The 12,227-nt window shown below is 53.3% G+C and overlaps 1 protein-coding gene across 1 annotated transcript in view; it reads left to right on the plus strand.

Annotated features, from left to right (window-relative positions):
• LOC119388315 (retinol dehydrogenase 11) overlaps positions 1-11,962 on the plus strand; it is a 164,636-nt gene extending 152,674 nt beyond the window's left edge. Inside the window, exons 6-7 of the mRNA XM_037656018.2 lie at positions 2,351-2,460; positions 11,726-11,962. Coding sequence (XP_037511946.1) covers positions 2,351-2,460; positions 11,726-11,902 — 287 coding nt within the window. The 3' untranslated portion in view covers positions 11,903-11,962. The remainder of the gene's footprint in view (positions 1-2,350; positions 2,461-11,725) is intronic.
• Positions 11,963-12,227: the final 265 nt, after the last annotated feature.

The following is a 12,227-nucleotide window of genomic DNA, read 5'->3' on the forward strand; positions in this document are numbered from 1 at the left end:
ATCAGCATACACCACTGCGCGAACAGGGAACACAGCCGTTTCTGGTAGGCACTTGACGAGCGGCGCGAGCACCACATTAAACAAAAACGGGCTGAGGACGCTGCCCTGTGGGACGCCACAGCTGACAGATCGCGGCGCACTTGTCGCCCTTCCCACGCGCACAGTAAACGTCCGGTCAGTGAAGAAGGCCTGAACGTAGTTCGAGAGTTTTCCCTCAACACGTACCGCGCACACAGCACTGAGGATAGACGAGTGGGGGAGCGAGTCGAACGCCGACTTTATGTCAAGGAGGAGTAGGATGGCCATTTCTCTATCGAGAAGGGCTTGCTCGAGGGTGCTAACGACTGCGGCAGTGCAATCGATGGTCGCGCGATGTGGCCGGAATCCACACTGCTCAGGTGGGAAAGCGTTTCGCACCTCCGCGATCCACTGTAGCCGGCAAAGAGCCATCTCCTCCATAGTTTTGCCCGCCACAAAAGTGAGGGAGATGGGCCTGTATACGAGCGTACAGCTGTGAGAAACGGTAGAGGAGAAACGAAGCGGAGGCAGTGCTCGCGCCACCTCCTGCACCCCAACTCCTCCTAACTCCTCGAGCTCACGCGAGGGGAAGGCGCATGCGCCCTCTCCTCGAGGGAGAGTTGGCGCATGCGCAGCATGGGTGCGGACGCCACAGAAAGGACGCTGCCCCAAACATAAGATGCTTTCGCATCTAGAACATTCCAGGGCGTTCCGATATAATTAGGCGCGACTTGCACCGACCGGCAATGCGTGCATATATTCTAGCCAGCGAAAACCACTCCCAATGACAAAAAACATGGCTGATCCCTCCGTCATAGGAATCGGCATAACACGAAAGTGAAACGTGCCTTCACAGCAGTAGATTGTTTATTGCGCATTGATATATGAGAGCTTGTACAATGTCTATTGCTGTTTGGCAGCTATAGCACCACTTCACGTCGCTTGACGTTGCACCGCTTGACGTTGCACATTGAGTGGCAGATCTCCATCCCGAAGACTATCGCCAAAGATCATTTAACGCCTGTGATAGCTGAAATTGTAGACATACACCTGGACACAGCATGTGCTGAATCCCGTGCAAAGGTGGTATCAGCAAGCACATAACACCGGTGCTCGGTACGCAGTCATTCAAAGCGTCATCGTTATATGAGAGAAACGCCAAGGTGTGCGCTCCCCAGTAATAGGGTAACCTACGGCTGTGCTCAAGCATATACCACAGAAAACTTCAGGAACGCGAGAGGCCGAGTTCGTTGCTTGAGCCATGAACACGGGAAGACGTTCCGCTACCCGCTCCCCCGAAAGCTGAAACTACCGAAGCGCTCACTGTCGGCGCTCTTTAGTGTCATATTGTGGCCTCCGAGATCAGCTCCGGCAACGTGCGTTGCTCAGGCCATTCCATTCGCTCGGGGAGAGCATAATCAAAGAAAGCGGCGTGACTGCCAGAAGAGTGCCGCTGATTGACGCTGAGCTTGGGCTAAGGTCGCCATTCGGCAGAATGTTAGAGCAACGCTCTCACCACTGCCGGGACGGGAAGGGAAACGCGACGCGCGTCGTGTCTCCCCTCTTGCCTGGCCGTGTTTTTTTACGGGGCTAGCGAGGAACGCGGTCTAACTTCCCGAAGAGCGTCGCAGAGCTATGTTTAGTGTGGATGGATGCTATGAGCGACGCTTGCGCTAAAGCAGCCACCTCGCGGTGTGTTGAGGCGTTGACAAAATTACACTGCTCCTCTTGGAAACGCGACGAATGAGCCGCCGTAGCAACGGCGTGTTGCCGGAACTAATCTCTGAGGTCACGGTCATGATGCAGCACTTCATTTCAGCGTTCCCAGCCGGCGACTCGCCCTCTGCCGACCAAGGTCAAAGGGGAGGAGGTGTTAGAGATATAAGGCTCGTTTGTGAAGCCTCAGGTATGATCGGCGGTAGCGCAGTGGCTAGGGCACCCGGAACTTGTCGTCGCGAACCGAAAGCTCGTGGGTTCGCCTCCCAAGTTCGCCAAATTAACAAAACCTTGTCTTTGTCATATTATTTTACTGACGTATTTCCGTGACTGAAATCAGTCAGTGAAGTCTTGCTGGACCCCTGTCTAAAACTTTCGCGTTAAAAAAAATGTGCGCGGGCCAATATTATACGGGCCTTTCTACCGCCACCAGAACCGTCCTTTCTGTAGTGACTCTAAACTTAGCGGTAGCTGACCATAATGTTGGTGGAGTTGTCGTCGTTGATCACTTCTATGACGTCAAACGCATGGCTCTTCTTGTCGCGTTGGATTGAGCGACGTTCCTATCCTTTTTCTTGTGTATTGGTCGTATGACAAACTTCATGCGATGACGCAGGTGTCACCGTAAACTGCTGTCACCCGGGCTTCGTGCGCTCAGAAATCGCCGTTCGCAGCGCAGATATGCAGACGTGGCTTTTCAACCTGCTGCTAAGCTTCTATGGCAAGGTGAGTGGCCTCACTTGTTCTTCACGAGGTGCCCAATGATGCGCTTTCCGTTTTTTTCATGCGAAGCATTTCTTAGCGAACTTCTGCGACTTTGAGCGTATCTGTCTATCTATCTATCTAGCCGCCTACGACTTTGTGCTGTCCCGGCCGTTTCGTTAATGGGATGTACACCAAAATTAGTATGGCATAACATGACTTGATGACGAACATAAATGACAGGTCATAACATGAAAACCATGATATCCATGTCATGAACGACATGATTTACATGCCACTGTTTTCGTGCTCTTGCGGCCGTTTCGTTAGTTTGATATAAACCAAAATTGGTTTGGCGTCACAAGAGTGTAAGACGAACATAGATGACAGGTCCTAACGTGCAAATGATGACACGCTTGTCAGGTACAGCATGACTTACGTGCCACGCTCATGGTGCGCTGGCGGCCATTTCGCTAGCTTGATTTACATCAAAATTTGTATTGAGCGACGTGACTGTCTGACGAACATAAATAACAGGAGTTATTATGACACTCACGACACGTATGTAGTGTACAGCATGACTTACGTGCCACGCTCATGTAGCGCTGGCGGCCGTTTCGCTAGCTTGAAATACACCAAAATTGGTATTGCGCGACGTGACTGTCTCACGAACACAAATAACAACTGTTAACAAAAAATCATAACATGCATGTCATGTAAAGCATGACTTACGCACCACGCTCATGGAGCGCTGGCGGTCGTTTCGCTAGCTTGAGATACACAATTGGTATTGCGCGACATGACTGTCTTACGAACATAAATAATAGGAGTTGACATGAAAATCATGACACGTATGTCATGTACACCATGACTTACGTGCCACGCTCATAGTACACTGGCGACCATTTCGCTAGCTTGATAGACACCAAAATTGGCATCTCGTGATGTGACTGTGTGACGAACACAACTAACAGGTGGTAACATGAAAATCATGACACGCATGTCATGCACAGCATGACTTACGTGCCACGCTCACGGTGCGCTGGCGGCCGTTTCGCTAGCTTGATATACACGAAAATTGGTATTGAGTGACGTGACTGTGTAACGAACATAAATAAGAGGTGGTAACACGAAAATCATGGCATTCATATCATGTAAAGCATGCCTTACGTGCCACGCTCATGGAGCGCTGGCGGCCGTTTCGCGAGATTGATATACACCGAAATCGATATTGTGCGACATGACTGTCTGACGAACATACATAACAGGACTTGACATGAAAATCATGACACGTATGTCATGTGCAGCATGACTTACGTGCCACGCTCATGGTGCGCTGGCGGCCGTTCCGCTAGTTTCATATACACCGAAATTGGTATCTATCGGGGTGAGCTAGGGAGCCTTCATACACACACGCCTCCCGCCCGGTGGGAGGCCCTTTTGTATGAAGACTTCCTAATGTGAGCCGTCGGTGAGCGCCCCCTCGCCGGCGGCGACAGCAGCACGAGGGCATGGGGGTGTAACCCATCCTCTGGCACCGATGGCGTGTCGCGCTGGACATGACTTTCCAGCCACGCCGGCGCCGTTCATTGCCCTTACGATCGCTGGTCGAGAGTTTGCTGCGTTGCTGGATAGCGGGGCTTCGATCTCGCTGTTCGGCGAAGAGGTCATGGCTCATTTGCGCGACCGCTCTGTCCGCATTCGAGCGTGCGACACTGCCTTGCATCTCGCCAGCGGTGACGCCACATCTTGTGGCGCTGCGCGGTTGGTTGTGCGCTGGGAGAATCGCACGCGCCGACAGCGCTTCGTGCATCTCCCGGGTCTTTCCGTGCCCGTGATTCTTGGTCGCGACTTTCTCGCGCGCACGGGTATCGTGATAGACGTCGCGAGCGGAGGCTAGAGGGACGGCCCTTTCGACGCCCTACGGCCATTCGCTACACCTCCCGTGGTCTCGGCTTCTCGTAAGTCGCCGGACGCCACGAGGGAGCAGGAGGAGAGGAGACAAAGCGTAGCCCCCTCGGCCCGTGTCCCTCACTCCGACGCTAAGACTGGCCTTTTGGCCGGCGCAGCGGAAAGCGGTCCGTGCCTAGTGCTTTCTCTCGGGCATAGCGCTACCGTGGTGGACGAGGTCTCGGCTGCGCCGGTAACCACCCCGGTACGACGGGCCAAACCGCTCTTTTGGCCCGCGGCCTCGCCGTCACGTGACCCTCCACTTCCGGTTGGGGGAGTCCGTAGCTGGGCCGCGGATCGGGAGGGCCAACAATGCCAAAAACATTTTCACGAACCGTCCGTACCCCTCCTCGCCTGCGGGCCGCGTGCTCGGAGGGGTGGGGTGTCAACAAGACAGGTTTTTTTCCTTCTTTTTTCATAGCCGAGTGCGCCGGCGGCTCCTCGAACTTGCGGTTTCTCTTTCGAGACGCGCGCGCAGCATCGTTTGCGGTTGGAACTGCACTCGGTCCGGGCTTTATTCCTCCCGTTTCGGACTGCGCGTGTGTATGGCGCAAGCGGACGGGCCACTCGCGTCCTTACTGTCACGTGACTCAGCCGCCCGCGGGTTGGTCCGTCGTCTGGATACACCATAAGCAGCAGCTCGGATCGCTCGCTGCCACCTTTGCGGAACAGCTTGTCGAAGCATGAGAAGGCTCGCCTGTCGTCGCTGCTGACTCATTTCAGCGATATGTTCACTGAACGCCCGCATTGCACCTCTCTTGTGAGGCACCGGATTGACACAGGCGACGCACAACCGTGGAAATGCAGTCCTCGCCCCGTCAATGTGGCCAAGAGGAAAGCAATTGGCCAGGCATTGATTGAGCCGATTGAGACCGGAGTTGTCCAACGCTCAACAGTCCCTGGGGTTCAGCGGTGGTAATGGTCCCCAAAAGAGATGGCTCCTATCGACTCTGTGTGGACTACCGCCGGCTGAACGAGGTCACGAGGAAGACTGCATATCCTATGCCTAACGTTGACTCGATCGTGGCTGCTTTAGGCGGTGCCTGCTACTTCAGCACCTTGGACACTAGCCGCGGTTACCTGCAGGTTCAGATGGAGCCGGCTGACGCGGAGAAAACTGCGTTCACCTCTCACAGAGGTCTGTACGACTTTACCCGCAGCCGTTTGGCTGTTCTGGAGCTGCAGCTACGTTCCAGAGACTGATTGACCGCATTCTCCTGGATGCTAAATGGCAATTCGTGCCTCGATGACATCGTCATCTTCTCTCGAACGTTCGAGGAACACCTCCGCCACTTGGAGGATGTCCTCGAAAGGTTGCGTGCCGCCGGGTTGACCTTGAACCCGAAAAAAGCTCAAATAGCTGAGACTAGCATTTCACTATTGGGCTTTACCATCGAGAGCGGTCGCGTTCTGCGGTGCGAGGAGAAGGTACGAGCCATTGTGGAGTACCTAACGCCGGCGAACATTCAGGGCCTGAGGCGCTTTTTGGGCATGGTGAACTACTGCCGACAGTTCATCCCAAACTGCGTGGACTTCCAAGCGCCCTTGACTGCACTGTTGAAAAAGTCGGCACGATGGAGCTGGTGGCCAGAGCAAACGCGAGGCTTTAGGGCGCTATCCGAAGCTCTTGTGGCCACAGCCGATCTGAAGCTGCCCGACCTCAACAGGGAGTTCGTTGTCCAAGCGGACGCGAGTGACCTGGGTCTCGGGGCGGTACTGCTTCAGGAGCATGACGGCGTCCTCCGGCCAGTCGCCTTTGCGAGCCGGTCACTTAACGCCGCCGAGCGCAACTATTTATTTATTTATTTATTTATTTATTTATTTATTTATTTATTTATTTATTTATTTATTTATTTATTTATTTTATTTAAATACTCTCAATGCCATTTGCGGCGTTACAGAGAGGAGTGGTTACAAGTTAGAGATGGCAGTCTTGAATGATGCATGATCAGGGTTGCTGGCAATGGAGGCAGGAAGGTGGTTCCATTCGGATGAATTCTTCGGCACGTAGGAGTGGAAGTACATGTTCGTATGGCAGAATGGCACATGAACTTAGAAGTTATGGTCGATGCGAGATGAAACGTAAGAAGGTGGCGAGAACAATGTGCGTTTTATTTCAGGATTCGTGAAAAAAAAATTTTGTGGAAGAGACATAGGCGGGCCTGCTTCCTCCTGTTAGAAAGGGTAGGAAGGTCTAGAGAAGTTTTAATTGATGATATACTAGCAGTACGGGAGCAATTAGCGACAATGAAACGAGCTCAGCGATTTTGGATGGCTTCTAGTGCATTAACAAGTAAACAGGAATGAGGATCCCAGATTGATGAGGCGTACTCGAGTTTAGATCTGACTAGTGTATTGTAAAGAAGTTTTAATGAAACATGCTATAATGAAAAGTTACGGCGCAAGAAGCCGAGAGTGCGGTTAGCATTGTTAGTCACATAATTGATATGACTATTCCATGTTACATTGTTATCTATGTGAGCACCTAGATATTTGTAAGTATTGACGGATGACAACTGAAAATTAGTAATTATATAAACAGGGCTAGTGCAGTGAGTACTTCCTCGAGAGATACTCATTATTTTACATTTGTTCATATCCAGTTTCATTGACCAGAGTGAGCACCAAAATGTAATGTTGTCAAGATCAGATTGAAGTAGTGATGAATCATGCGGGTTAGTTATTATGCGGTAGATGACACAGTCGTCGGCAAATAGCCTGATTGTTGAGGTAATGCTGGATGGAAGGTCATTAATATAAATTAGAAAGACTAAGGGTCCAAGGACAGAACCTTGCGGCACACCAGATGTTACGGTACAATTGCGTGAGTTATGATCGTTAGCTGTTACTTGTTGGATTCTGTTAGACAAGAAGCATTCAATCCACCGTAATATGTTTGAGTCAATATTTAGCATGCTTAGTTTTAATAGAAGTAAACGGTGAGAAACGGTCTCAGAAGCTTTTTAAAATGAAGGAAAATACAATCGATAATGAAGCCAGCGTGACTGATAGGGAATGTCTCGCTATAGCCTTTGCTCCCCGGAAGTTCGACTGCTACATCGACGGCGTGCCATTCGTGGTGGAGACGGACCACATGGCACTCACCTGGCTTAACCGCTTGTGCGAGCCCTCGGGCCGCCTCGCGCGCTGGGCGTTGACCTTGCAGCGGTACAACTTTGTTGTGCGCTACCGGAAAGGGAGTTCGAACGTCTTGGCTGCAACGTTATCGCGTGCCCCCGTTTTGGCGTCTGACACTTGTGTCCGCCACTCCCAAGAGCAGTCGCCCCAAGTAGACTCCGGGGCCCCTGGCTCCAAGGGGTCGAAAGCCGCGGACCCCGACGGCGCAGCGACTTTCGAATCAACCGCCGTGGGTGAGGACGCATACCTGGTAGACCCTGTCACGTCCGCCCGTATCGTCTTCAGCAGAGAGGACCTACTCAAGGCACAGCAGGACGATCCTTTTTGTCAGCAAATTCTGGACAGGCTCAAAGAGCTCGGCTCCCAAGAGGAGCGTGGCGGTCAAGCCGCCGGGCGCAAACGAACAGCTGGTATTGCTGTCGGCGCCGAGTGCCGTACGCAGGCTGGTATTGCTGCGGGCACGTTGGACTCGTATCTGCTTGATGCTGATGGCGGTCTCCTGCGCGACATCCCATCTGAAGAAGCTCCCCAGGAGTCTTTCACGGTAGTGATGCCCCGCAGTCTAAGGAAAGCCACCCTCGGCTATTTTCACGACTCGTGGTTGGCCGCACACGCGAGTGGCCTTAAGACTTTTCAAAAGTTGTGCCGCTCTGCTACCTCGCCTGGCATGAAGCGTGATGCCCTGCACTACGCCCACTCATGCTGCGTGTGCCAATGCGTGAAGCCTCGTGGGGGCAGGCTTCCCGGGCTCATGCAGCGGATCGACAGCCAACAACCCTGGCAAGTCGCGGCCTGTGACATTATGGGACCTTTCCCAAGAAGCCGGAGACGCCATGTTTTTCTCCTGGCTGTTACAGATCACTTCACGAGTGGATCGAGTTGTTTCCCATTCGGAAGTTGACGGCACGCGAAATCTGGGACAAGTTGACCGTGGTCTTTACCCGCTTTGGCTTTCCGGCGGAGTTGATCACGGACAATGCGTCCTATTTCACGGCCAAGGTGTTCGAGGATGCGTGGGCTGCCTTTGGCATTAAGCACCGCAAGACAACCACGTATCACCCACAGGCCAACCCGACTGAGTAGATAAACCGGAACCTCAAGCCCTTGCTGACAGCCTTTGCGCAGCAACACAGGGATTGGGATGCCTATCTTAACGAGATAGGCTTCTCCTGGCGGTCCACGGTGAACAGTTCAACCTGGTACATGCCCGCATTCCTCGGTTTCGGGAGAGAGCTGCCTAACCCCATGGACCGCGCTCTGCGGGGTGGTAGCGTGGCACCCGCCGCGAACGCCGGCCCTTCTGGCTACGTGGCGGAACTGCGCTCACGGATGGACGCAGCCCTCGACCTGGCGCGTTCCAACCTGGCAAAAGCGCGAGCTGGACAGAAGGCTCAATACGACTGGTCGCACCGGGAAGTGCAATACGATGTCGGCGATCGCGTCCTCAGGCGCAATCACGTCTTGAGTGACGCCGCCAAAGGCATCTTCGCCTCCCTGTCAGCCAAGTGGTTGGGCCCATACCGAGTGCAGACCAAAGTGTCGCCTCTGGTGTACAAGCTGGCTGACTCCCAAGGGAGACAAGTCGGCGGTCCAGTTAACGTCTCCGACCCCAAACCTTTCGTTGCCCGCAGCAACGACTTGGGAAGGGGGAGGCGGTCACCGAACCGCAGGAAAGCCGTGAGAAGGCTGGCTCCAAGCCACGCCAGCGGTACAACCTGCAGAAACGCACTTGAGCAACCTTTCTCCCGCTAACAGGTAGCTGGACTTTATTCCATACGAAGATAGTGAATAGAAAATTGCCGCTATTGCCGCTAAGGTGCCCAGACACACGTCCGGAAGTGGTAGGAAGCCCTTTTTGCCGAAAATACCCGCTGACGTGTTGTCCAAGCTATAACCTGGCAAGCGCCCCCTTTGTTGGGCGGCAATGTCAGGCAGGCACCCTTTTTGGCAAGGCGGTTATGCCGGGGACATTTCTGTCCGCTCCTGCTTCGCCCTGTCGTCGACTCCCTGCGCCGGGCTCTACCGTGCCACCAGTCTGTTGCTGAACCTGTGGCCTGCTGTTCCCTGGTCCTTCCTGCTGTGGTCTCGTCCCTGCATTCTGCCCTGCAGCCACCTCCACCCTGCCTAACCCACCTGACAGCTTCGGCGGCCGCCGTCGGCAGCAGGTCCACCCACTCAAGCTGTGGCCCAGGCCCGAGCGTGGTCGCTCCGGCTTTCGTTCCTGGCTGCCTGCTGTTCCGCCCTGCCGTTCCTGTGTGGCCCCCGTCCCAGCGACTTTCGGCGGTTTGGCTGCAGCACGCAACAGCCACGCCTCGTACGTTCCCGGCTGCCAACGTCTCCAGTCCGGCGAACTTCAAGCGGGCTGGCTGCCTGCCCTTGTGCAGCCTTTCCTTTTCCTCCTGGGTTGCGGACCTTCTCCCGGCAGTGGACTCTCCCTGGTGGTGGAACTTTTGGTGGGACGCTTTGTGTGACCATGGCCGACCTATGGACTCGTATCTTCGAGAGGACGACACCACCCTTTTGGACATTGCCCCGTTGGCCAGCCCCCTTACGGCTGAGCTGACCTTGCCACTTGGCCTCGGACAGCCTCTTTCACAGGTTGGCCTCGGTCTTTAGGAGGGGAGAATGTGAGAATCGAGCGTGCCCTGCCCTTTGGCGCCTCGTTCCCCAGCTAGCGCATGTACTGGCCCCGCGCGGCTCGAGCGCCGGGAACCGCCGTTAATCGGCGATATGGCTACCGTGGCTACGCCGCCAGGCCTTTTTGCCTGGCGCGAGTCATGCTTCGGTCTTCCCCGCATGGCACCACGTGTCCGGACATGTCTGAACACTGCTCGCGGCTTGCTGCGCTAGCCTACGTTACGTCACTGCGCTGCGCCTGTCCTCATTGGCCGCCAGTGACAACCCCCCTCTCCCATGAGCTCGCTTCTGTCTGGCGCGGGCTTGCCCGCGTCAGATGCTGTTAGGCCGGCGCAAGAAGTTAACGCGCTGCTTTGGCAGGCGGCTTCTCGTCCGTGCGCTCGACTGCTGCCCTTTGTGTGATAGTCGTAGCGCCGCTGGCAAGCGTACTTGATCGGTCTTGCAGGGTTACCCTGACGGCCCGCAGACCCGTGACTGTCGTACTGTGCTGCATCTTGAGTTAATAAACCCGTGTTTGTTGACAACCTGCCTCGAGTGCCTTTTCTGCGCCGTGACAGAGAGTCGACGAACCCGGTCATAGCGTCGTTGTTCGCTGCGGCAGTGGAGAACGCCGCGTTACTTCCCAGAGTGCTAAGCTAAGGAGATGACCACGAAAGCGGCCAGACGTTGGCGGCTAGATAGATAGATGCGTAGATAGAAAGGGTCAAAGTGCCTGCAGTTCGCTGCAGGCACTTTGAACTCAAAGTATACAGCGTAGTATCAAGCAGTAGCATCAAGGCAATGTATATAAGCAAATATACATATATAAGAATGTCATTAATGTAACAAGAAAGTGCATTATAGTAGTCAATTAAAGCATACTTATACGAACAATACAAAATTACAAACGCGCAGCTGTAGTGACCACAAGCAGCAACATGAGCGATCGGTAACTCTAGTACAGGAACAACTATTTTACCAGCGCGAAATATATGCCATCATGCTCATCTAATCCAGCCCAGTAAGGAATGGTTTGGGAAGAAAAGGCGTGCTAAATGAGCGTGTTTTGCAGGGGAATTCCGAAACCTTTCACTCCTGGTCAAGTTTATGGGAATAGTAGTTAGGTGTTTTTATGTAAATATGCCTGTCAATCGCAACTTTTCAATGATAAATATTACGAAAAAACCTCAAGCGAAGTATTCGACAGTCTAGTGTATCACATTGCAATAATTTTTTCATGCGTGCACAAACAAACTGAATGGTTAAATTCTGCACCCTTTCAAGTTTTTCTCTGTCACGCACTGTTGAGGAGTCCCAACAACACAGGCATAGTCCAGAACCGAACGCACGTACGTTTTATAAAGCAATTCTTTCGTTGCCATGTTAAAGTTGTTCGCGTTAAGGCGAAGGAACCCTATCACGGTGTTTTCCGCGTCGCCATTCTGTGATTAGACACTCTGACGGGTGAGCTGCACTAAAGAAAGTATTAAAAAATGGTTGTGGGTCCCTGGTTGGTGAGCAGCTTGTCTGCTTTTGAAGGCGATGTTGCACCACGAAGATGCTCACTGTTTCGTTCGTGTTGCAGACGGTGAAAGAAGGTGCCGAGACTACGGTGTACCTCGCCGTCTCCGAGGACGTTCAGAATGTGAGCGGAGAATACTTCAAAGATTGTGCACCCACATTTGCCGTGCCGTGGGCCACGAACCCAGCCGCGGCGAAGAAGCTGTACGAGGAGTCGATCAGGTTGACGCAGGTCATCTGACACATCTCTGTGCTGTCGATCTCAGGTGCCGAAACAAGAATAAATTCTACCTGTTGAACTCCTCTGCTTGCGCGTTTGCGATACGCTTCATCAAAGCTCGCACTTGCCACAGGTGCGAGAATTTCGAAATGCGCAGCCTAGTCATAATAAAAACATGGCTGATCCCTCTGTCATAGGAATCGGTATAACACGAAAGTGAAACGTGTCGTCACAGAAGTAGTTTATTGTTTATAGTGCATTGGTATATGAGAGCTTGTAAAATGTCTATTGTTGTTTGGCAGATGTAGCAGCGCTTGATGTGGACGCACCCACGTTCACGCCTTAT

This window comes from Rhipicephalus sanguineus, chromosome 3, assembly GCF_013339695.2.
Source record: "Rhipicephalus sanguineus isolate Rsan-2018 chromosome 3, BIME_Rsan_1.4, whole genome shotgun sequence".
NCBI lineage: Eukaryota > Metazoa > Arthropoda > Arachnida > Ixodida > Ixodidae > Rhipicephalus > Rhipicephalus sanguineus.